The 27,022-nt window shown below is 41.8% G+C and overlaps 2 protein-coding genes across 2 annotated transcripts in view; both read left to right on the top strand.

The window, feature by feature from the left end:
* Positions 1-26,619, top strand: part of LOC102972767 (cationic amino acid transporter 3-like) — a 28,437-nt gene extending 1,818 nt beyond the window's left edge. The window contains 2 exon segments of the mRNA XM_042991893.1: positions 24,171-24,877; positions 24,879-26,619. Of these exon segments, the coding sequence (XP_042847827.1) occupies positions 24,351-24,877; positions 24,879-26,115 (1,764 nt within the window). The 5' untranslated portion in view covers positions 24,171-24,350 and the 3' untranslated portion in view covers positions 26,116-26,619.
* The window catches only part of LOC122240308 (cationic amino acid transporter 3-like), a 123,635-nt gene that overhangs the window by 1,795 nt on the left and 94,818 nt on the right, over positions 1-27,022 (top strand). The window lies entirely within an intron of this gene.

The raw sequence follows: 27,022 nt of genomic DNA, 5'->3' as shown, positions 1-27,022 counted from the left end.
GATGCTTAACCAGCTGAGCCACCCAGGCACCCCCTCAGGGTTTTTTTCTTTATTGAATATTGACATACAATATTCTCTTACTGAGGTGTACATTGTAGTAATTGGATATTTTTATGCATTATGAAGTGATCACCTCAATAGGCATAGTTACCCTCTATCACTATACAAAGTTATTATACTATTATTGACTATATTCCCTGTGCTGTGTATTGCATCCTTATGACTTATTTATTTTATAACTGGAAGTTAGTTCTTCTTAATTTTTGTTTTGGCCACTCCCACCCCCTACCCCCCAACCCCTTCCCACTCTGGTAACCAGAGTTTGTTTGTTTCCTGTATCTTTGAGTCTGTTGTTTGTTTTTAGATTCCACAGATATTGAAATCATATGGTATTTGTCTTTCTCTGACTTATTTCTCTTGACATAATACCCTCTGGGTCCATTCATGTTGTCACAAATGTAAAGATTTCATTTATCTTATGACTGAATAGTATTTCATTGAATATTTATATACATATGCCACATCTTCTTTATCCATTCGTCTATCAGTGAACACTTAGGTTTCTCACCTACCTTGGCTATTGTAAATACTGCTGCAGTGAACATAGCAGTGCGTATATCTCTTTCAGTTGGTGTTTTTGTTCTCTTTGGATAAATACCCAGAAGTGGAATTCCTGGATCATATGGTAGTTCTATTTTTAATTTTCTGAGGAAACTCCATAGTGTTTTCCTTAGTGGCTACACCAGTTTATATTCCCACCATGACTGTACAGTGGTTCCCTTTTCTCCGCATCCTCACCAACACTTGTGACTTCTTATCTTTCTAATTACAGCCAATCTGACAGGTGTGAGGTGGTATCTCATTGTGGTTTTGATTTGCATTTCCCTGATGATTAGTGATGTTGAGCATGTTTTCATGTGTCGACGTGTGTTGGCCATGTGTATGTTTTTGGAAAAAATGTTCAATCTACCCATTTTTTTAATTGAGTTTTTTTTATTCAGTTGTATAAGTTTTTTAAATATATTTTGGATATTAACCCATTATTGCATGTGTGATTTGCAAATATTCTCTCCCATTCAGGTTACCTTTTCGTTTTGTTGATGGTTTCCTTCTCTCCACAAAAGCCTTTTAGTTTTATGTCATTTCATTTTACTTTGCCTGAGGAAAATGGTTCAAAAAATATTGCTAAGACTGGTGTCAGAGAGCTTACTGCCTATGTTTTCTTCTAGGAATGTTATGGTTTCACATCTTATATTCAAGTCTTTAATCCATTTTGAATTTATTTTTGTATATGGTATAAGATAGTGGTCTAGTTTCATTCTTCGGCATGTAAGCTGTCCAGTTTTCCCAAGACAATTTTCCATTGTATATTCTTACCTCCTTTGTCATAGACTAGTTGGCCATCTATGTGTGGGCTTATATGTGGGCTCTCTGTTTCATTTCATTAATCTGTGTGTCCATTTTTTTATGCCAGGACCATACCGTTTTGATTACTATAGCTTGGTAGTATGGTTTGAAATCAGGGAGCATAATACCTCCCACTCTGTTCTTTCTCAAGATTGCTTTGACTATTCAGGGTCTTTTTGTGGCTTCATACAAATTTTAGGATTCTTTGTTCCAGTTCTTTGAAAAATGCTGTTGGTATTTTGGTGGGGATTGTATTGAATCTGTAGATAGCTTTGAGAAGTATGGACATGTTAACATATTAATTTTTCCAAACCATGAGCATGATAGATCTTTCCATTTATGTATATCTTAAGTTTTTTCATCAGTGGCTTATAGTTTTCAGTGTACAGGTCTCTTTGTCTCTTTGGTTAAATTTATTCCTAGGTATTTTATTCTGTATGATGCAGTTGTAAATGGGATTGTTTTCTTAATTTCTCTTTCTGATAGCTTGTTATTAACGTATAGAAACTAGACCAATTTCTGTATGTCATTTTGTTCTCTGGAACTTACTGAATTAATTTATTCATTCTAATAGGTTTTTGGTTGAACATGCTCAGTTTTAACGGTATAGTAGTGAAAGAAATAGAAAATGGTGGAGTTGAAGTGGAGGATGATGTTCCTGCTTGGGTTTCTTTCTCAGTTCCCCCCTTTCTCCAAGGGAGCAGAATCAGTGAGTCACACACTCTACCCTCTATATGTGTGTTGGGCACTGAAGGGAGACCCAGAGGGAGGAGCAGGGGCCCTGTCCTGCAAAAGCTCCTTGAAGTTGGTGAGATGAGTCTTAGATCCAAGACAGAGAGGCATAGCACTCTGGCTGCTCCCTCAGCAAGTGTTTGTGAGCTGAGTTCGTCAAGGGCAAGTGGACCAGGCCCCCTGAGTCAGATGATGGGAAATAGGCAATGACCAAAAGAGGGAAGATGGAGGAAGACACAGAACTCCAGAAGGTTCCCTAGGAGACAAAGAGAATGATACTCACTTATTTAGCAAGGAGCAGGAAAATGGAGAGGAGAGGATCAGATAAGTCAGAGCTCTCAGTAAGTACACGATCTTGGGGTAGGGAGTGTGAACCTTAGAGACAGATGAGGAGGGAATGTGTAGGTGTGAGTGAGTGTGCATGTGCACTAGGAAGCTAGGCTGACGTCCTTGGCCTTGATGTGTCCTCATAGGCTGTGAGGATGACTGAGCCTGGACTAGATAGACTAGTGAGCCATGGCTGGGGGGAGACAGCTGCCAGGCCCATGCCAGGGGAAGAGGTCCCTGGGGACCAGGAGACAGAAAGAGGGAGAGGGAGACAGGGATGCAGGTGAAGAGGGGTAATGGGAAGACTGAGGTTTTAAGCCCTTTATCCTGGCAATCCCCTCACCCACCCCTTTCATGCACTGAATTCTGTGTTTTAAAGCTCAAGTCTTCAATAAATTATCTGGTTTAGCCTTTCATCTTCAGAGGGTAAGGTATGACTTCCCATTTCTCAAATGAGGCCTCAACTTGGCCAAGCTCTCCTGGGCAGAACATGCTGAGAAGGGCCTCAGGAGGAAGGGCCTCTTTTGCCCTCTGGGGGTCACTTCTCCCTCACACAACAGGCCCCAAGCCTGGGTGCTTCCCAAGGCAGAACCTGCAGGAGTGCAGTCATTTGATTCTTTGCTCCTCCCCTTACCAGCTCTGTGACTTGAGGTAAGTTACTTAACCTCTCTGTGCCTTAGTTTCATTATCTATAAAATGGCAGCACTAATACCTGCCTCTGTAGCTTGTTATTGAACATAAAATGAGATTTAGGCAAAAGAACTGTGTGCAGTTATAAAGACTTATAAATCTAAAATCATTAGGCATTTTAGGGACACCTGTGTGGCTCAGCCGGTTGAGCATCTGCCTTTGGCTCACGTCATGATCTCACAATTCGAGGGCTCAAGCGCGATGTCAGGCTCTGTGCTGACAGCTCATAGCCTAGAGCCTGCTTCGGATTCTGTGTTTCTCTGTCTCTGTCCCTCCCCCATTCACACTCTGTGTCTCTCTCTGACAATAAATAAATAAAACATTAAAAAATACATATTAGTAAAAACATTAGGCATTTTAAACCATCCTCATCCTCATCTTTGATATCTTCTCAGTTTATACTCTCTGTACCTACTGTGCACATCATCTCTGTTTCCAACCTCTTTTCCATAGGTCCCTCAGCCCTTGAAGATTCTGGATACACTCTTTTAACTTACATGCTTTTTCCTTTTTTTTCCTTTCCTCCCTCCAACCCTCCCTCTCTTTCTCCTTCCCTCTCTTCTTCCCTTCCTCCCTTCCTTCCTTCCTTCCTTCCTCCCTTCCTTCCTTCCTTCCTTCCTTCCTTTCTCCTTTCCTTCCTTCCAGTCCGTCTCTAGCACTTTCTCCAGAGTTTGTCAACCTGGCTTCCTGCCTGGCTCTGCTTCTCTTTCTCCTTGACCCCCATTCCCCCTTGCACTGGTTCTGCCAGGATGCATTAACTCTGTGAAATTTAAGACTGAGATTCAGGGATCTTTTGATTGCAGCATTTTGGGGGAGATGAAAGGGGAGGCATATACATGTCAGAGTCTCTGGGATCCCCAAGTTGGCACTAGGAGGGGGCCTGGGGCAGTTATGGCAGGAGCTTCACCCTGTCAGCTTTCTGGGCACATCCACCACCCAGCAGCACCTGAGAGGGGACTGGGCTCAGCAGGGATCAGGTACAATGGAAAGGATCATAAAACAAATATATGTCCCTACCCTGGCCTGTCTCCCTCCTCCTGCTCCACACTTGCCTCCTTCTCTCTCTTTGTCATTTTCCCTCCCACCTCCTCCCTGCAACCCTGTCTTCTTCCTTCCTACTTTGCCTCCTTCACCTTCATCTCTGTTAGGCAGATATGTCTGTCTGTCTATCTGTGTCTCTGACTCTAAATATTTTGTGGTCTGAGATTCTCCAGGACTGAGGCTGCCCTCAGCTCTTCCTTCTGGCTGTCTCCCTCCCTTTCCTCCCTCAGTCTCTGAGGATTTCTCTTCCCATCACATCTTTGTGAGTTTCACCCTGTTTGCCTTTTAGTTTCTCCTCACACATCTCCTTCCATCTGTCTCCATTTGCTGCCTCACCTTCCCTGTTCCCTCTCCTGCCCTCCTTTCCATCTCATTCTTTGCTCCTCTTATCTCTGTGTCTTTTAGTCCCTTCCCCTGTCTCTGGCTCACACACCCTCTCCTCTCCTCTTCCTCCTTCTCATCCCTCAAGGTTCAGATACCTCATGTGAAATCACCTGGATGGGCTCCCCCTTCTTATGGCCCCAATCCTGCATCCTCTGCATTCCCCACCCCCCAGGTCTGGGCCAGTTCTTTTCCTTACCTGGTGATTGTCTGGGGTCCCTGGTATTTCACCCAGCCTCCCATCCATTACCTAGTAGGCAGTGTGTAGCACAGGGGGAAAGGGGAAGGATTGCTCTTGGGACCAGATACAAAGATAGACAGACTCCCTACACTTGCCCTTCTTTCCCTCAAGCAGATGTACATCTGGGAAAATCCCCACTTGCCACAGGAGAACACAGCCTAGCACTGTTGGAATAGTGGCTTCATAGAATGAGTTTGGAAGCTTTCCTTCCATTTCTATTTTTTTTGGAACAGTTTGAGAAGAATGGTTATTAACTCTGCTCTGGTAGAGAATTCTGGTAGAATTCCCCTGGGAAGCCATCTGGCCCAGGACTCTTATTTGTTGGGAGATTTTTTGATAACCGATTCAATTTCTTTTCTGGTGATGGGTCTGTTCAAATTTTCTATTTCTTCCCATTTTAATTTTGGTAGTGTGTGAGTGCCTAGGAATTTGTCCATTTCTTCCAGATTATCTAGTTTGCTGGCATATTATTTTTCATAGTATTCTCTTAAGATTGTTTGTACTTCTGTGGTGTTGGTTGTGATCTCTCTTCTTTCATTTGTGATTTTATCTACTTGGATCCTCTCTCTTTTCTTTTTGAGAAGTCAGGCTAGGGGTTTATCAATTTTGTTTATTTTTTCAAAGAACTAGCTTTTAGTTTCATTGATCTGTTCTACTGTTTTGTTTGCTTGTTTGTTTGTTTTTTGTTTTGGATTCTATATCATTTATTTTTTCTCTAATCTTTATTATTTCCCTTCTTCTGATGGATTTGGGCTTTAATTGTTGCTCCTTTTCTACCTCCTTTAGATGTAAGGTTTTATTGTGCATTTGGGACCTTTCTTGATTCTTGAGATAGGCCTGAATTGCAATGTATTTACTTCTTAGGACTGCCTTTGCTGCATCATAAAAGGGCTAACGTGTATTCATTTTTATTTGCTTCCATGTATTTTTTAATTCCATCTTTCATTTCCTGGTTAACTCATTCATTCTTTAATAGGATGTTCTTTACCGTTCATGTATTTGGGGGCTTCCCAAATTTTTTCTTGCAGTTGATTTCAAGTTTTTAGCATTGTGATATGAAAATATTCATGGTATGATCTCAATATTTTTGTACGTATGAGGGTTGTTTTGTGACCTTATATGTGGCCTATTTTGGAGAATGTTCCATGTGCACTTAAGAATGGATTCTGCTGCTTTAGGATAGAAAATTCTGAATATATCTGTTAAGTCCATGTAGTCCAATATGTCTTCCAGAGTCATTGTTTTTTTGTTGATTTTCTGCATAGATGATCTGTCCATTGTTGCAAGTGAAGTATTAAAGTCCCCTACAATTACGGTATTATGAACAGTAAGTTTGCATATGTTTGTGATTAATTGATTTATATATTTGGGTGTTTCCACGTTGGGGGAATAAATATTTACAATTGTTAGCTCTTCTTGGTAGATAGACCCCTTAATTATGATATAATGCCCTTCTTCATCTTTTGTTACAGTCTTTGTTTTAAAATCTAGTTTGTCTGATATAAGTATGGTTACTCTGGCTTTCTTTTGATGTCCATTAGCATGATAGATGGTTCTCCTTCTCCTCACTTTCAACCTGCAGGTCTCCTCAGGTCTAAAATGAGCTTCTTGTAGGCAGTATTAGATGGATCTTTTTTTTTTTTCTTTGTATCCATTCTGATACCCTATGTCTTTTGATTGGGGCATTTAGTCCATTTACATTCAGAGTGATTACTGAAAAAACTGAATTTAGTGTCATTGTGTTATCTGTATATTTCATACACCAGATGTTTTCTGGTCCTTTGTAGTCTTTGCTGCTTTCCACAGAGCCCCCCTTAGGATCACTTGCAGGAGCTTGTTTAGTGGTCACAGACTCCTTTAGTTTTTGTTTGTCTGGGGAAGTCTTTATCTCTCCTTCTATTCTGAATGACAGTCTTGCTGTGTAAAGGATTCTTGGCTGCATATTTTTCCTATCCAGCACATTGAATATTTCCTGCCATTCTCTTCTGGCCTGCCAAATTTCAGTGGACAGGTATGCTACTACCATTATGTGTTTACCCTTGTAGGTTAAGGACCTTTTGTCCCTAGCTGGCTTCAGAATTCTCTCTTTATCCTTGTATTTTGCCAATCACTGTGATATGTCATGGTGTTGATCATTTTTATTGATTTTGAAGGGAGTTCTCTGTGCTTCTTGGACTTGGATGCCTGTTTCCTTCCCCAGATTAGGGAAGTTCTCAGCTATAATTTGTTCCAATAAACCTTCTGACCCTTTTCCTTGCTCTTCTTTTGGGACTCCTATAATATGAATATTGTTTCATTTCATGGAATCACTTAGTTCTCTAATTCTCCCCTGGCGATATAATAATTTCCTTTCCCTCTTTTTTTTCCAACTTCATTATTTTCCATAGTTTTTTCTTCTTTATCACCTATTCTCTCCTCTGCTTCTTCTATCCTCTCTGTCACTGTATCTAGTTTATTTTGCATCTCAGTTATAGCATTTTTTTCATTCATCCTGAGTCGTTCTTAGGTCTTTGATCTCTGCAGCCAAAGTTTCTCTGGTGTCTTCTATGCTTTTTTCAAGCCCAGCTATTGTTCAGATATATTGTTTATATCTGTTTATATTGTTTATATCTGCAATTATTTGGCTGTGATTTCTTCTTGACCTTTCTTTTGGGGGGAATTATTCCATTTTATAATTTTGGGTAAGTTTCTATCTTTTGCATGTTTTAAAATCTTGTTATTTGTTCTGCACCTGAGAATACTACTATATTAAAAAGGGGTTATACATTGTTCAGGGCCTGTCACTCCAGGAAGTGTTTTTGGTGTATGTTCATGCACTCTGTTGTTGTGTTTTGGCTGGTCTATCCCACTGATGTCCTCTGAAGAGCTCCTACTTGCTTGTAGTGGTGGAGTTTTTGGACCTTAAACTAGGTGTGCCTTGATTTATTTGTTGAAGTAACCCTGGAAAAGAACAAAAAAACAGGGTGGGGAGAGTCTGATCCCATAAATGGAAAAAAATGAAAGGGGAGAAAATAAAACCAACAGAGAATCAAAAACCTATAAGCCTAATTCCAGAAAAAGAGAAAGGAAAATAAAGAAGAAGAGAGAGAAAATATGTAAAAAGAATAGAATAAAAATGCCTGATATATCCATATCCATATCATCTATATCTATATCATCTATCTCTATCTCTATCTTTAGATATATATAAACAAAACAAATCAGAAACTATGAATCTGATTCCAAAAAGAAAATAAAAAAGAGGAAAGAAAAATAAAATAAAGTAAAATAAAATAAAATAAAATAAAATATAATATAAAAGGAGAAGGAGGAGGAGGAGGAAGAGGAGGAGAAAGAAACAGTTGTCTGCCTAGGATCAGTGGCAGTATTCGCTGGGAGGAGAGGCCAGCTGCATTGGGTCAGACAGTCTTGCTCCAGTAGATAAGCAGTTGCCAAGCACACAGGGCTGGGTTTGGCTTAAGTGTGTCTCACCACCCCTGAGGGCTGCTGTGCTGTTCTCTCAAGTCCACCATATGGGTGTTTGGGACAAAAATGACGACGGCCCAATCTCTTCTCCCCTCAACAGGTATCTCAACCCATGCTGTTCAAGCAGCCCTCCCAGAATAGTGAGGGCAGTCAGCTTGCTCTGCTCCATAGTTCTCCTGAACCTTCTAGGCACTCAGCTGGGATTCAAAACCTGAGGTCATAAAGAACCCAGTTCTGTGTGGCTCCTCTTCTGTTCCAGAATAGAGTCTCTCTACCCTGGTGATAAAAGGCCTTTGGATGGCACCTGCATGGTCTTTTGTCCCTGGGGAGGCAATAAACCCTCTCCCGAAAGTACTCCAGGAAGGGACTTTTGTCTCCCAGTGTGCCCCTGATATAGCTACATGACATTATTCACTCCAGGGCTGGCTACCTCCTCCCCAGGAGTGTGTGCCACAGCTCCCAGCTCCCTTCTGTAGAAAGTTGTGCACTTTTGAAACCTCTGAGTTTCAGTTCTAAAGGTTGTTTGCAAAAAAGAAACTGGCACTCTTCATATTTCTCATTCCCTAGTCTGTGGTCCAGAGAGGTTTTCCTCTTGTGCTAACTCGATGCTGCACTTTCACAACCCCTCTCTCTTTCTCTCCCTTTTGTCCCTCCACAGAAAGGGTTCTCTCCCCTCCCTGCCTATGCTTTTTTATCACCTTCAATTCGCATACTCCCACTTTGATCCTGCCAAGCTGTGTCCCTCCCAATGTGGAGATCCGTGTGTCAGTCCGCAGGTCAATTTCCTGGGTGTCCCAAGTGGTCTGACCTCAATACAACTGTGTTTGAGGGACGAGGAAAATCCCAGTCCCCCTACTTCTCCACCATCTTAACTCCTTCCCCCTATGCTTTGGTTTTATTCCTGGAGTGATGGGAAAGTTGGATGATGGGTTGAGGCTGGATGGTGCTGGTAGAGGAGCCTAGTAGGAGATTCTGAGAGAGGTGGTTGGATGTGCTTCTATTCTAGTTTAAATACTTCTTAATGGGCTTTTTAGATGGTCCTAGGACCGGCTTCCAAATCACAGGCTGGGCTTTACCTGGCTCCCCACACTCTCTTGCCAACCAGGACTTTCTCCATACCCAGGACCTTGGGAAGCTTGTTTACTTCTAAATTCACATCTTGCTGCCAGCAGAGTCTCCAGCAAAGTCCCATTTAAGTCCTCAGCCACCTCCTCACCAATGCAGAACCCCACTAGTCTTCCATTACCCACCTCCAGCTTTCTTCCAGGATTCCAGCTAATCTACCTCCTTCATCCTTTTCCACCCTTTGGATGTCCCTGCCTCCCTATGGTCCCAACTCCCTGAGGGCCAGCCTTGCTAGTGCTCTGCCTCCCAAGAGTCCCTCCTCCCAAGGGCCCCACCTCTTTGAGGGCCTCAACTCCCTGAGAGCTTCACTAAGCTCCATTCCAAGTCCTGACACTGCTTGGCCAGCCTCCCTACTTGTCTCTGGGTTTGGCTTGCACTTTCTTGTCAGGTCTCTCTCCTCCAAGGAAGAAAAAGCCTATAGGTAAGTGATTTCTCCTGTTTATGGGATTGTCAAGGAAACCGAGGCAGAGCCAGAGAGGAGGAAGGCTGGCCTTGGATAATAGCTGGCTGTCCAAACCCTATGGGTTTGAACAGAGGGTATTTCACGGCACCAGAGCTAGACTTTGCTCTGGCAAGTGCAGATCAGAGGCCTTAGGAATTTGGGAAGGGCAGGTAGGTTTGCTGGGGCTAGAGTGATTTGGAGACCTACACTCTGTTGTCTTCCAGATCAGAAACATTCTCAGTTCTACTGAGGAAAATGAGTTAGGGGAGGTTATTCCTTGGTGCTTCTCCCCCAGAGTCCTTTCCCCCTCTTGGCCCTGCCTTCCTTCCTGGCCTTTCCTTTCTGACCTGGTGCAGAGCTTGCTTTCTTCATCTTTGTCTTTTCCACAGGGTCCAGCACATAGTATGCTTAGGCATGTTCTTTGAAGATTCTTCCACCTGGCTCTGCTGTCTTCTTGCAGTTTTGCCACACTTTTCTCACTGAAGGTTCTGAAATTGTATTATATCTTCTTAGGGAAGGCATTGGTGTGGATTTTGCAGAATAGCATGTCAGGTTGATAAGGTGGTCCACCATCACAATGGAGGATTTGAGGGTCTTCTTCCTTCTTGCTTAAGGAGTTAGATATCTATTTTTACACGTGCTTGAAAGTATCTATCAGCCTTTTTAAATGTAATTTGAAAGGTTGTTGTGCAGATTGATTACAGACCAGGTCAGGTTGTTGGAGGAAAGATTACCTAGTTCCCCTGGGGTGCAGTTGCCTAGTGGTATTAAAACACTTGGTCTCAAAGAGGCAGTTTGCTGTTATTGCAAAGCATATTTGCAACTCTTTAATTTTAAACACGCTTTGAAGTCTTAAACTGTTCTTCACCCTCCCCCTCCTCCCCACTGCCATGTACACTGTGAGCAATACCCCAACACCAGAAGCCCAGACAACACTTATCCATGCATGACACTTGTTTTATGATTACATGTGGCAAATGTTTATTTCTAGATTGTCCCTCTCTTGCTCTTTAGCAGTCGTGTGCAAATTCACTCCATTATCATTGATATGCATTATTGCCTCCCAAAGGCAGATTCTTTTTAACCTCAGTTTAAACAAAATCACGTGGAAAGGGCTGGTTCTTTCACAAAGTATATTCTTAATTGATAAATATACTGTATTCTCTTGGTTTATCCTCATCCCTTTTTCTTTTATTATTGCCTAAATCTCAAAACAGAGCGGGGATTAAAAAGAATTAGGAACGAGGGATGAAGAGTGTCCCCTAAAAGTTGGTGGCAGTGGATCTTTGTTATAGATTATGTTGGCTGATATGGGATGAACCAAGTGGGTCTTGGTGGAGAAGTCATGTTGATCTATATTTGGAATAGAACTCAGGACTCTGACTCAGATGATCTGGTGTCTTTCCTACAACAAAACAAAACAAAACAAAACAAAACAAAACAAAATTAAACAAAACAAAGCAAAACAAATTAACTTTCCAAGGAAGATGGTGGCAATGTGAAGCAGCTACCTAGGGCTGTGAGAGGAGCCAAGCAAGTCTGGTGAGAGATGACAGAGATAAAGAGACAGGTAAGTACTTACATGGGAGGACAGAAGGACACATTTAAAGATATGAATGAAGATAATCAGAGAGATAGTCAGTCTTTCTAAGCCACTTTGTGTGCAGTGTATTACTGAGGGTGTATACTGGGAGGAGGTACATGGAAGTAGTAGCCATGGGCTCTGACAACTCACAACCGCTAGTCTGAAGGTGGAGACAGAACTTAGGGATAGATGGGACCACTGGGTGGATCTAGAATCTGTGCTTACAAGAAAAAGAAGGATTTGTGAGAAGAAACAAAGCTATTTAGCAAGTGTTCTTGGAAAACATGTGTTTGGATCAGTGCTCATTGTAGACAAAGTCCATCCTCCATCATAGTTATATTTTGGAAAATAAGTAGGGTAGACAGATGGATTTCCTTCTACTGCTTTCTCCTGAGGACTTTTATTAGGTGTTCTATGTTGACAGGATCTGGAGCTGAGTAGAGAATCGTAGGGGGAAGTGGAAAAGAAATTGATTTTCACTGTTGACATCAATGCACCACATCACTTTATTTTAAAAAATTTTTAATGTTTATTTATTTTTGAGAGAGACAGAGTGCAAGCAGGGGAGGGACAGAGAGAGAGGGAGACACTGAATCTGAAGCAGGCTCCAAGCTCTGAGCTGTCAGCACAGAACCTGATGCAGGGTCCAAATTCATGACTTGTGAGATCATGATCTGAGCCATAGTTGGATGCTTAACCGATTGAGCCATGCAGGCACCCCAATCACATCACTTTCTAATCCATTAATTGCACACACTCCCTGGCTTTTCCCAGCTCTCTTTCTGATTTCTGTTTGGAAAATCTAATTCTGATTCTTCCTGGTAGCCCATCTAGTTTCTGAAGACCTCTAGAAGCAGAAACTCAAGCTTTTCTCATTTCTTAAGCTGATCATCTTGTTTTGGTGTGATAGAAATGTTAAAAATTTACATAACTGGATTCTGACTGAAATTAAACTTGTAAATGTGTCAAATCATGAATGAGGAACATTGCATTTAACTCTGTCTTCTCTGAACTTATCCCAGAGAAACTAAGAAAAGCCTCTTTGTTCACAGCCACCCCAGAAAGATACTAGATAAGTATTTATAAGAGTCTATACAGTTTCTTTCTTTCTTTTTAAAAATTTTTTAACGTTTATTTTTGAGACAGAGAGAGACAGAGTATGAATGGGGGAGGGTCAGAGAGAGGGAGACACAGAATCCAAAACAGGCTCCAGGCTCTGAGCTGTCAGCACAGAGCCCGACGCAGGGCTCGAACTCACGGACCGCGAGATCATGCCCTGAGCCGAAGTCGGCTGCTTAACCGACTGAGCCACCCAGGCGCCCCGAGTCTCAACAGTTTCTAGAGAAGCTCTGGCTATCTAATTGTTTACCCACAGTGGTACTAGTGTGATGTTTGCATGTAGCAAGGACTCCATAGGTATTGTGGGAAGGAAGCAAAAATGTTCTGGTCTACATCTACATAGATTTTGGTCTACATTTGTGTGGATTGGTCTACATACAGTTGGTCTGGTGTGTGTTAGTCTGCATCAGGATGAGTTTTAACTGACTTGGAATTCAGCCTCTGCCAAGGTGGGATCTCATTTGAGAGATGTATGACTGGGGTGGTAGGGTAGGTAGGTGAGGTGGAGGAGGTGGCTGTGTTTCCTCTTGGTCTAATGAGCAGGCAGTTTGGGGACTGTCATGCCTTCAAGTCTTGGTTTCACCTAGTAATGTTTACTTGCATGCAGAATTAGGGTTTCCAGCCTCATTCAGAATACATGAAGTAGGTTCTACCCTAAGGAGTTTCTATTTTAGAAAGGGGGGACAAAGTCTTCTTCCAAATAACATGCAAACAGAATACAGTAAAAAGTAAGATCATAGATGGGAGGATGCTTGTTAAGGAATCAGTTGGTGAGGTTGTTCTCAGGAGATGCCTGGGAGAGAAGTTTGGATATTTATTTTCTTTAGTTTGAGGCGAATTTGGTTACTTCAGCTTTCTTTCCATCCTTTCAGGGAAGCTATCTGAGCTTTACTTCTCTTTCCCCATGGGAGAAGTTACACATTTCTTACCATTGCAGTGGTTTGTGTCTTTTTTTATTTTTCTGCACAGACCAAGACTGAGAATTATTGTTTTTAATTATTATTAATATTATAGTATATAGATCTGTATCAATATCTCTAGCAAATATTTACCTGGATCTGTCTAGTTGGGCAAGCTGGATTTACTGGTTCAAGGTGTTATGGAGTTTGTTTCATGTTTTTGGTGGGGGGCATGGAAGGAAGCCCTAAATGAGACTCTGTTTATTGGATCATGGCCCACGCTGAAGATGTAACTTGAACTGATGTTTTCCTGGGAAACAGTTATACACAATGCCAAGATAGCATAATTCCCCACTCTTTTATGTGGCCTTCAGGCTGACTAACAGTACACAGAAGGTATTCACAATTCTTGCCAACAGTGGAAAATGAGGTCCTTACTACTCTTGCCTTCCATCTAGGAAGGCATCTGGGAACTTGACATGCCCTTGCCTTTGTTCATTTCTGATTGAGGAATATCTTCCTGGTTCATAGTGTATGTATCTCTTACTTTTTTTGGTAGGTGGAAAGGCATTCATGAAGTGCCATTAATTGTAAGTTCCCAGGGTGGGGAATTCTATATTTGCCACCATTGTCTTATGCTGTTGAAACTGAGTGTGTGATGATTTGGGGGGTAATAGTGGTGGTGTTGATAATTTAGGGGGAAGAAAATATTGTTTTTGCTTGAGTTCTTTTGTACAAAGAATTGCTGTGGTGCCTGAACTTTCTAATTTGGATTTTTTCTTTGTATTCACTTACAGTAGTTGAAATCTCATCTGTAATAGATTGAATCCAGTGTATCTCACATAGAAATGTCCTGTGGTTTCTACTAGAGGGACCATCCAATTTTTCACTTTAGATACAACTCAAAATACACTGAACCCACCTGTATATTCACAGATAGTACAGGAAAAATGGTAGCCAATCCAGAAAATTCTTTTCTCTAGGAGCTATTATTTAAAGGCATTTCATGGATACGTCCCTATCCTCCTTAAACAAGTTTAATCGTATTCTACACAGCATTTAGTCAATTGACTATTGTCCCACTCCTCCCTTTTGCAGACAAGACTTAACTATAGTTATTGTAGTTTGAGTCCTGTGTCATGTTGTCTAATTGCAAAGCATTAGGTGAATTATTTTCCAAATGAAGTAAATCAGTGAAAGTAATAAAACTTGGTGTTGATGTCAATTGTCACACATCAAGGGTATGACACTGGAGCAAATCATAAATGTGATAGATAATGCACTTTGTCTGAGCTCACTTGAGTTGCTTCCTTTGTACTTTCACTTTGTGGTGAAAGAGACTTGGACTTCAGTTCTTGTGTGAGACCCCTGATATCACCAAAAGGGCTCTAAATCCTGGGGTACTTCCTTAGCTGTGACCAGTTAATTCTTTCTACCTCTGGCTTCAGCTGGAGAAGGAAAGGCAAGATGGAAGTGTCTTCAAGCAGAAGATCTGCTCCTCAGCTCCATCTCACCACCTTTGACTCCTACCCTTTTTCTTAACTGAGTGTCCTCTGAGTACAAAGTTCTAGTTCAGTGAGTTATGCCGCTAGACATTAATGAGGAGAGAGCAGGGGGCAAAGAGAGCACACTGGAAAGATCAGATATCTATTTGTAGGTGTGCCCAGAGAAGCTTCCAGAAGGAGGGTCATGTTGAACAGGGTTTGGAGTGTTCTAGGCAGAGAAGGACAGTCTGTGTGAAGGCTGATATTAATGCTAGCAAGATGTACATGTGTGGGGAAAGGTTTATCCTGTTCAAGCAGGAGCCACAGAAAAGGTTAATAGGATGAGTAAGTGGTAGAAGAACTTTAAAAGAAAGCTTTAGAAATACAATCTTAGAAGTTTGGATGTAATAGCATGAAACTGCAGGTCTGGTTGGGACTGTGTGTGTGTGTGTGTGTGTGTGTGTGTGTGTGTGTGTGTTTAAGACTTGAAGAAGGGGCTTCTGGGTGGCTCAGTCAGTTATGTGTCTGACTCTCTCTCTCTCAAAATAAATAAACTTAAAAAATAAAAGGCAGCTCAAGTTAAAAAAAAGACTTGAGGTAAGTGTCATTTTCCAGAAGGATGGTAATGAGCACTTACATGTCACTTATCTGGTACAGTGTAGTGATCAGAAAGAATGTGATTTAGGGCTTCATCCTACTTCAAGGGCAGTACTCTCTGATGGCTGCTGGTTGTTCAGAGTTACCAATTTTATGGACAGGAGGGTGGACCAGGGAGAATGGCAGGAGGCTGGCCCTGGGTATATATAGTTTTCCTTCTATTTTGTTAACTATTTGCAAACCATGGGATCCTTCTAGATGAAGGGGTAGTGTGGACAAGGTGATAAGTGTCTAAGTGGCAACATGTAAAACTATCAGTTTTTCTAAGGTTTCCATCACACCCATAAGAATAGCCAAAGTCCTCACTGTGACTCTCAGATCCTACATGAAGGATCTGGCTTCCTGCTTTCTCTCTGATTTCATCCCCTACTGCTTCCCCCTCACTCACTCTGTCTCGGCTCTACAGGCATCCTTGATATTTCTCAAAAGTAGCCACTTACCACCACACACCCATTAGGATAGCTGCTATTAAATAAAAACAGAGGATAATGAGTGTTAACTAGGATGTGGAGAAATTGGGAGGCTTGTGCATTGCTTGTGGGAATGTAAAATGGTGCAGATGCTGTGGAAAACAGTATGATAATCTCTCTCTCTCTCTCCATATGTGTGTGTGTGTGTGTGTGTGTGTGTGTGTGTATACATACACACACAATTACCATAGGATCCAGCAATCCCACTTCCGGGTGTATATACTATTGAATTGTATGCAAGAACTCAAAAAGATATTTCTGTACCTGTATTCATAACAGCATTACTCACAAAAGCCAAAAGGTGAAACAACGCACATGCCCATCAGTGCATGGATGCATAAGCAAGATGTGGGATATACACAATGGAATATTACTGAGCCTTGAGGAGGAAGGGCATTCTGACATGTGCTCCAACATGGGTGAACCTTGAAGACATTACGTTAAGTGAAATAAGCTGGTAACAAAAGGACAATATTGTTTGATTCCACTTACATAAAGTACTCAGAGTAGTCAAATTTATAGAGACAGAAAGTAGGTGGTGGTTGGTTGTCAGGGGCTGCGGGGAGGGAAGAATGGGGAGTTGCTGTTGAATGGGTACAGAGTTTCAGCTGAGGAAGATGAACAAGTTCTGGAGATGATGGTAATGATGGTTGCACAAGAGTGTGCAGGTAAGGCTGTCTCAGATCATCCTTTTTTATAATCACAACACCCACTCTGAACACATCCTAACCTTTCCTTGTTTCCCTTTTCTCTGCAGCATTGATTGCAAATCCAACACAGTATATCTTCATAGTACTTATTTGTTTATTGTTTGCTTTCCACTGCAGGAACGTAAGCACGTTGAGTGGAGGGATTTTTGTGTTTTATTTGTTTTATGTGCACTGCTGAATAAATGGGGAGCAGCATATTTGTTGAATGAATATATGAAGGACTATGATTGGACATAGACTTCTATTTTTTTTTTAATTGAAAAATTTTAATGTTCATTTATTTTTGAGAGAGAGAGAAAGACAGAACACAAGTGGGGGTGTGGCAGCAGAGAGAGGGAGACACAGACTCTAAAGCAGGCTCCAGGCTCTAAGCTGTCAGCACAGAGCCTGATGCAGGGCTCACACCCACGAGACATGATCTTGCAAGATCATGACCTGAGCTGAAGTCAGATGCTTAACCAATTCTGCTACCCAGGTGACCCTGGACACAGACTTCTAGAGAAGACAGAAACAGGGAAAATGGAAGATTTCATTTTTCATTTGATTTTGTTAACTAATTTTTGGTACCCTTGGATATAAGACTTGGCCCCAGTGTTCATGGCAGCTTTTGTTCTGTTTAGCTTTTCATATGTACTCTGAACTGTTTCTACTTTGGAATGTTGGTGTACACATGTACCACACTTAGTATTATTTCAAGCTCTGGCCCTGAACTCAAACCTCTACTCCTGTATTCCTGACTTACCCCTTCCTGAGTTGCAGGGCTGCTTGAGTTAGAAGTTCAGAAACTCCGGGAAGCTCAGCTATCCAAAGAGCTTTATACTTGTTTGTTTGGGAGCTACTGGTTAGATTGGCTCCAGAGTTTTCCTTGTCTGGAAAATTTTAAGGAGGACGAGATAATTTATACACTCAGGAAGGAGCTGTCCTTGGATACAAAGAATTGTTATAATCTTTGGAGGTGTTTCATTTAAGTCCACTTCCCTGAATCATTGAGAACTGGAAAATAATTATTTAACAGCCTCATTAACCTTCCTGTCAAGAGTGTCTCAAACTTCTAGCAAAGTAACTGGTATCTAAACTCTCTTTGAGGCTATTCAAGAGGAGCCACTAGGCCAACTTCCTGATTGCAGGGGCGTTAACATCCAACCAAGAAAGCCAGTAGAACTTACTGCCTTGGAAAAATGTTTTGAAAAGGAAATGTCCAGAGTGAGGGCAGTACTCTTTTTAGAGACAGAGGAGTCTCTAGGACCTCCAGGACAAAGGAGAGCAGGTGGGGCTGGTTGAGAAAGCAAGACAGCTTGCAATTAAGTGAGTGAAATTTTGGACTTGACAGGAGTTCTTTTGGTGACTTGGGATGGAACTTTTGTATTGGAGTTTGGAAGGAGCTCAGAGACTGAGAGAAACCCAGGGAGGAGAGAGGGAAGGAAGTGGGGAGAACAGGGCATTATGGAATTTATACAAGCTGTCTTCATATTCCCTGGCCTCTCTCTGCATTTCTTTCAGCACTTCCTCTGAACAAGCACCTCCTTTGGGAGAGACAGTTTCCTAATTAAACTGATATTCATATACTCTGGGGCCTCATTAGGAAATGCCCTTAGGAAATGCACTTGAAATAGATGATGATGCATGTTCTAGTTTCCTGTTTCCAACTAGGTTTGGCCCTTTCTGTCTCTCTCTCTCTCTCTCTCTCTCTTTCTTTTTAAATCCAACTTACAGGAATGTCAAGATGTAGTAGTGAATCAATACATCTACATATTCATTTTCTCTGTCCTAAATGCCTTTTGGTTTCTTGGTACAATTATGAGCAGATCCTTATCCTGGTTACTGTAGGTTGGGGGTGGGAGTGTGAAATTCAGAAAGAGGAGGTAAATGAAACCTGGCCCTGCCCTCTGGCAGCTTTTAGACCTTAAAGGAATTTAAGGGACACACCCAGGACACCAGCTGACAGAAAGGGAAAACTAGTTTCAGCTAAGCATCAGGACAGGCTGTAAGTGCTGGCAGGAAGGGGAGGAGGTGGGCGATGGGTATCAGTCAGGAAGTCTTAGGAAAGGCTTCTTTGATGTGTGTAGCGGGAAGGTTGTAGAATAGGGTTGAGAAGAGGTAGAGCATAAAGACTGGACAGAAAGGAGTGAGGAGGGCATCCCTTGCAGGACAGGCACTTACTTAGGCCAAAGGCTCATCCCAGAAAGGGTAAGTCAAGATCTGAGGAGCTGAGTCAGGAAGGAGGTGATGGGCCTGAGGGTGGGGACAGAATTAGGGTGGGACTTTGACAGCTGGGTCAGAGTCTGGACTGAATATAAACTACTGGATATAAACTATTGGAATAATCATAGATTATTTCAAAGAGAGAGGGCATTTCTGAACATGGTGCTTGAGGACAGTGTTTCTCTCTGCTGTTATTATAAGCTGGATTCGTGGTACTTTCTCAGGATTCCCAATCACTGGTGTGCTTTCTCTTCTGTGAGTTTGCTTGTTCATTTGTTTGTTCGGCCTGCTTCTGTTGGAGTCATGAAATGTAATTGTTTCATTCCCAGACGTTTTGTTCTCTGGGTTGCGTCTCTGGTATCTTCATACTTTGCAGCCCACTGTCCGTCATCTTCAATAAAAGTGGGAAGAGCACAAAGACTGCCCTGCACAACACAGTTGTGGGAAACAGAAATTATCAAAAGCATTACCCATCTCCCACTCTGCCATTCAGATGGTCCTCCTCTGGGATTCCTCCTCAGGATCCATGGATGGACTTCAGAAGAGTGTAGGACATTTTTTTGAGGTGATCAACCTCAGAGGGGCATGTGACTCAACAAATGTTAGGACCCATTTTTGTGTCTTTGTTGTGAGGTAGGTGACTAGGGACAGTTCCCCAGAGAAAGAGATGTGGTACAAGAATCCTTAGTGTCCAGAAAGAAGCATCCAGAGACAGTTGAAGGATCTGAAGGAGAAAGAGGAATTGGGAAAAGGGAGATGGGTTCAGGGGGAACTGGTAGGGGACTCCACCCTCTTTCTAGCAGGTATTCCTTCTCTGTATTCTCTATATGCTGACATTATAGGATTCCAGTTCCCTTCAATTTAAATCTGTTGAGTTTCTGTCCTTTATTAGATTATTAACCAGCTGTTCTCACATTGTCTCATGCAATTCCTTTGTTGAACCTGAAGTGCGCAGAGTGGAGTCAACCCCTTCCTCAGTTATGGACTGTTAGCACCATTGCTTCCTGTCAGGCCCCTTTTCAGTGCATTTTTTTCACCTTTCATCCTGATCTTTATTCTCATTTTCCATCCTCACTGGAGGTACTTGTTTTATTATATTAACAAATGCTCTTCCAATCCATGCTGTATATGTGTATTTAGATACATTCAACCATTTAACAAATTCAAAGTGCCAACTGTGTAAGTCACAGTTATAGGTGTGGGGAATATAGCCAGGAGCAAAACAATAAAAAAGAAGTCCTGCTTTCATGGAGCTTACATTCTTTTGGAGTGAGATAAATCATGAACAAATAAATAAGTAAAACATATCGTACCTTCAATAGTGATAAGTCCCACATCGGGCTTTGCACTGACAGTGGGGAGTTGCTTCGGATTCTCTGACTCCCTCTCTGTCTGCCCCTCTCTTACTTCCTCTGTCTCTCTCAAAAATAAATAAAAATTAAGAAGGGAAACCAGTGGAAGACTTTGAGCAGAGGAATTTCATCTCATTTTTATCAAATGCACGTTTATCCTTGACAAATAGACGGCATTTTCTGGATGTTTTATAAATGTCCATAAATGGCATTGCGCTATACACCTCATCCTGCTTTTTACTTTTCCTACTAAACATCATCCTATCCAATTGCTATTGAATGCACTTTATTATATCTGAGTGCTGTGTAATGTTTCATTGTGCACGTAGGGCACTTTTTACTTATATATTCCTGTAGTAATAGACTCTGGCATAGCTTCCAACTTCCTGCTATCATAAACTTCCTTTGTTGAACGTGCTCATATGAGTCTCCTTATGGACTCAGGAGGGAGTTTCCTTGGGGTGTTGACCTCAGAGAGAGATTGTGGGGTGGGAGGGTGTGCATTCTTAATGGCGCTAAAATTGTGCTTCAAGATGGTGGCCCCAGTTACACTCCCACCAGATAGTTTGTATCTTCTCATCCAATTCTCATGTTGATCCAGTAAGGAAAGTCCAGTAAGCTTCTAGGTGGATGAGGAAACTGAGGCTTACAGAGATTAAGCAAATTACTCTAGTTTATATAGTCAGGCAGAGGGGCTAGGTCTCAAATCCAAAATTTCTGATATAATATTCATTGCTCTTACCTCTATAGTACCCAGTACTGCCTCTTCCAGGAATAAGATGAGGCATCCATGGGGAAAGATATTATTATTGTATCTGAGCCTTGCATTTTTTGATGCCTGGTTGAACTCAGTCTTCCTGGGACCCGCATGTGTTTAGCACCAGCTTGTATGAGGGTGTTTAATTAGAGTCCTTAGAGTTTCAAGGTGAATTATATGGAATAAAACAGTTTTCATTTTCTCATTAAGGTTAGCTAACAAGCTCGGGTTTAGTGAGTCATTTTGAGGTTAGAAATTTATAAGTACTAAATGATTTTCAAGGTTTGTGGACTTTGAATCAGATTTCAATATTAAACATTTAGGTAGATTATATTAAGTACATATTGTTTGCTAGGTACTGAGCTAAGTACTCCTTACTACAACCTTGTGAGGTATTTACTTTTACTCCCATTTAACTGTCATGGAAACTAAAGCCCTGAGAGGTAAAATAATTTGTTCAGAGTCACCAGGTATGAGGTTGAGATGTGATTTGATCCTAAACAGTTTACCTGCAGAGCTTTACTACTAATTACTAAACTGTGCTGCCTTCCTGTGAAGGAAGCTTTTAGAATATTTTTCCTTTGAGATTGACAGCAATTCCTGTCAATTGGGTGGCTTAGAGCAGTCACGGGAAGTATGGGGCTAGTGGAAAAGAATCTCCAGAGGGAGAGGATATGACATTTGAAAATGTTCCAAGATGTCTTCATTATGCCTCCCTCTGTCCCCTGAAGTGAGAACCTCTACATTAGGACACCTCACCTAGATTATAGGGCTTGAACATGATGCCTTCAAAAAAAATAGGGATTCCCTAACTGGGCTTGGGTGGTTGGTTGCCTATAACCTAAGGGTGCCTGATAGTTTTAAAACAGCTGTCCTCAAAGGCAAACAATTTTTTTTATCACTCTTTGTGGTTTATACCTGCCATGAATGATGTGCAGTCTAGGTGTTATCACAGTTGGTTTTCTCTCCACACTTTTGATTTTGATTGCCTTTTATAGGAAAGGTAATGTCATTTATATCTTTACCTGGGCCAGATTTATAAAAGTTACTTGGCTACAAAGTATGTATCTCAAAGTAAAGTAGATAGGAATTCTGGATTATGTGTTCTTTCAGGATTCTCTTCTCTGTGTATTTGTTCAACAAATATTTATCGAGCACTTAACTCACACTCTGATGGAGGAGACAGGCAGCTGACCTGGAATTTTTGCTACATTATGATAAATGGCACATGAGGGAAGCCTGGGGTGCTATGAGAACACATAAGAAAGGCAGCATAAGGGTCAGGGGAGGCTTCCTGGGGCAGCAACATCTGAGCTGGGAACCGAAAGAGAAGTGGGGTTAGCTAAGTGAAGGGGACAAGAAGGCATTAGAAGCAGGGGAACAGGGTGGGTGTAGGATTTTGCAGTTGCATTACGAACTGGGCAGGGGATGATGCTAGAGGAATAAGCACAGGTCAGATGATGAAGTAAGACAGGATTAAGAATGAAGGGCAATGGGAACCACTGAAGAGATGAAGCCTGGGGGTGGGTGGGGGATACGTCAATCACATTTATAGTGTAGAAAATTTCCCTGAGTTAAGTATTGACTCTCTTTGTCTATGTTGTGTGCTTGTTAGTAAATCATTACATTAGAACTGGTGGGTGGCAAATAAGGAGTCTAGATGGATTTGTAGACAGAAGGTCCGACCCATAATCCAAGGGTTCCTTTTGATAATCTGTAGAGAAGACTTTTCAATTTTGACTTGTCTTTCCATCTTTAGAAACCTCTATTAACATTTCTTAAAATTCTCTCAAAATCCAATCCTGAATAGAGAGGAGAGTGGGGGCTGCATGATTTTGTTTCTCTGTTTTCCACTACTCCTTTCTGGGGCATTGCTGTGAATTGTTCACCTAAAGTCTTGCTCTCCTTGAGGAGGGGCCCATTTGAATAGCAGCCAGGGGAGGAGGGGAAGGAGGAACCACACGTAGGATTCCTTCACTAAGAACACATTCAGACTATGGTTTAAGTGAGTTAAAAATAACTCCTTGTGAAAAATTAAAAGGGAGTTACAGGTGAGTGTTTTAATACAAGTCCACAGATCAATGCAGGGTCTCCAGGCAGTTGGCTACTGACACCACAGATGGTGCAGGGTGTTTATAAAGCACAATGTGGCCATTGAGGAGACTTTCTGCAGAAGTGAATTCACCTTCTTTCTTGGAACCCAGAGAGGAAGAAGACAGAAGGAATTGTTTTTGTCGTGAGATACTGAGCTAAATGACTTATTTCTTTTCTTTCTACCCATCACAGTCTTAAAACCGTGGACATAAAAACTGTGGTGAATATTTATCTGGTTACTTTATGTGGTTTATTGCATATCAGATATCATAAAATGACTTTTCTGGCTCTTCTCCCCTCTTAGTAATGGACTCTTGGTTGCCTGCTGCACCCATTTCTCCAGTGTTTTCTTTCCAGAAATCCTGTTTCTTACCTTGCAGGTAGATATCCCCCTTTCTCCCTTTTCCTCTCTTTTCACAGCACCCATGTGGGCCTAGGAGGGTAAAGTGAAGAGTTGGACTGTACATTCTGTGACATCAGTACAGCTAAATGGATGATGCAGAATGGGGATAAAGGGGGCAAAAATGACATCAGACCTTGGCTAGCTGATTTGGGGGTAAGGGTCTTAAAACTAGGGGCAAATATTTGTATTTTAAACTCAGATGATATTCTCAATATGGCTCTATAATTGCAACAAGGACCTCTAGTCTGTGAACTGTGTCATAACTCAAGCTCAGGCACCATGCAAATATCCCATGTGTAAATTATTGCACAATACATTCACCCTGTTATGTCTTAAAGCTTAATTAGTACACAAAGCTACATGAGTTAGATGAATCCAAATGGGATTATGTCATGTGGTGTGCAAAAAAAGGAGAATGTTGGAAGGTATTTGGCACTTTTTTAGGGGGGAAAGCAGAGTTGATTTCTCTATAATTTCTTTTGGTGTCGGTTTCTGTGATATTTGGGCTGCAACAAGTTATATGCGACTTCTGAGTTTTTTTGTTTGGTTGAACAACATTATTCAATAAATATTTATTGTTTACCTAGGAATTATGGAAGAATACCACATACTAGAAGAAATATGAAGCAGCAGCTTTGAATCTTGAACAAGGGAAATTGGCTACCCCAACGCAACTCAGCTTAACTCAGCCTCACTGAACTGATCCAACACTCCCCAGGCTTGCTATAGCTCTCTAATCCTTAGAATCTTCTTCAATTCCAGCTAGAATGCTGTGTCAGGCATTTCACAGATTTGGCCAAAAGCTGGTACGCAGACGTCCACTGGAGGAAAAAGTATTTGAGATTTCCTTTGAAAGAAGCCTGAGCACTCTGGATTTAGTGGCCCTGGGTGTGGGCCGCACAATAGGCGCAGGTGTGTACATCCTGGCTCGTGAGATGATCAGCAATCAAGCAGGACCATCCATCGTGCTCTGCTTTTTGGTGGCTGGCTTATCTTTTGTGTTGACTGGGCTGTGCTATGCTGAGATTAGTGCCTGGGTTCCCCACTCTGGCTCCTCATATCTCTACACCTATGTCATTATTGGTGAACTCTGGGCTTTCATCACTGGCTGGAACCTCATCCTGTCCTTTACTGCTGATACAGTTATTTATACCATGACCTGGGTCTTAACCTTTGAAAACCTGCTTGGGAACCAGATGTCTCAGACCCTGCGTGAAAGCATCTCTCAGCATGTTCCTCAAGTCCTTGCAGACAATCTAGGCTACTTTGCTGTGGCCCTTCTGTTGTTACTTAGAGAAATTGAATTTTTATGAGTTATTCGCCCTTTCCAAAGTGTTCATATTGGTGAAAATTTTGGTTCTCAGTTTTGTCATCATCTCTGGCTTCATTAAGGGGGACCTGCACAACTGGCAGCTCACAGAAGAGGACTACGTAAAGGCTGGACTCAATGACACTTCTAAGTTGGGCCCTCTGGGCTCTGGAGGATTTGTGCCTTTTGGCTTCCAGGGGATTCTCCGTGGAGCAGCTACTTGTTTCTATACATTTATAGGTTTCAGTATTATTGTTACCAGAGTGAAAGAAGTCCAGAATCCCCAGCGTTCTATCCCCATGGGCATTGTGATTTCACTGTTCATCTGCTTTGTGGTATATTTTGGTGTCTTTTCTGCACTTACACTTATGGTGCCTTATTACAAGCTTCAACCTGGGAGCACCTTGCCTGAGGCATTTCTCCATATTGGCTGGGCCCCTGCCTACTACGTTGTAGGTTTTGGATTTTTCTGTAGTGTTTGTGGCATTTTCATGGGCTTTATGACCCCCATACAGTGGGTGATATGCATGATGGCAGAAGATGGCCTCCTGTTTCCTGTCTTGACCAGGATCTATACCAGTATATACCCCCGATTCATGGCCACTGTGGTATTTACGATTATTGGAGCAATCACGATATTCTTCTTTGGAATCACTGATCTTGTGGACCTGAGGTCAATTGGGACGCTGGTATCTTATTCTCTGGTTGCTTTTTGTGTTCTCATCATCAGGTATCAACCTGATAGGAGGAATGGGGGACATGAAGCAGAGGTGCAGCAACAGAATGTATCTGCAGCAGAGAGGCTGACTCTACAGGGACTACTTTTTCCATGCAGCCCCACCCCCACTCCACTCTCTGGCCGGGTTGTCTATGTTTGCTCCTCACTGGTTGTTCTGCTGCTCACTCTTCTTTGCCTGGTGCTGGCCCAGTGGCCAATTCTGCTTTCTGGAAACCTAGCGTGGATTTCAGTGGTTGTGCTCCTCCTGGTGCTCATCACTGGGATCACTGGGGTCATCTGGAGACAGCCGCAGAGCTCCAGTCCCCTTCACTTTAAGGTCCCTGCTGTGCCTCTCCTCCCACTACTGAGCATCTTCATGAATGTTTACCTTATGATGCAGATGACAGCTGGCACCTGGGCCCGATTTGGTGTCTGGACTCTGATTGGGTTTGCTATCTACTTTGCCTATGGAGTTCAGCACAACCTGGTCACTAACCCCACTTAAGTTAGGGCCCAAACTGTAGAACTTGAACTCAGCAGTGCCAGTACATATTTGTTTGAAATCATCACACCTGAATGCAGTAAGTTTTCCCTGCACAGTAATGGAATTTACTCCTGAGTTCATGGAAAGCTAGGCCTCCCATGGGATGTTGGTGGGGGAAACACTAAAAGAGCTGTGTATTTATGATGAAGTGAAGGATATGTGTTTGCTCCCCCCCCCCTTTTTTTACTTGTCTCCTTTTCAGTTGTGTCATTAGCTGCTTTCTGACTTAAAAAAAATTATTTTTTAAAAGAAAGTTGTAAAATGTTTTCCTTTTCTTCGTTAAATATCTACTAGTGGCTAGGAGGTAGGGAATGCCTGGCTGGTTCAGTCAGTATAGCTGACTCTTGATCTCAGCGTGGTGAGTGTGAGCCCATTTTGCATGTAGAGATTGTTTAAGAAAATATCCAGTAGCAGAATTACTGGATCATGTGGTAATTCCTTTTTCAAAATTTTTGAGGAACCTCCATACTGTTTTCCATAGTGGCTGCACCAGTTGACATTCCCACCAAAAGTGCATGAGGGTTCCTTTTTCTCCACATCCTTGCCAACACATTTTCTTGTTTTTTTTGTTTTTTTGATTTTAGCCATCCTGACTGGTATAAAATGATATTTGATGATGTGATTGCAGTTTTAATTTATATTTTCCTGATGATTAGTGATGCTAAGCATCTTTTCATGAGTCTGTTGGCAATCTATATGTCTTCTTTGGAAAAATATCTATTCAGGATCTCTGCCTACTTTTTAATTGGATTATTTGTTTCATTGGCGTTGAGTTGTATAAGTTCTTTATGTATTTTGAGTATTAATCCCTTATTGAATATATCATTTGGAAATATCTTCTCCCATTCAGTAGGTTGCCTTTTTGTTT

The sequence above is a fragment of the Panthera tigris genome, chromosome B4 (assembly GCF_018350195.1).
Source record: "Panthera tigris isolate Pti1 chromosome B4, P.tigris_Pti1_mat1.1, whole genome shotgun sequence".
NCBI lineage: Eukaryota > Metazoa > Chordata > Mammalia > Carnivora > Felidae > Panthera > Panthera tigris.
Note: the sequence above shows the minus strand (reverse complement) of the source record. Positions and strands in the feature narration are given on the sequence as shown.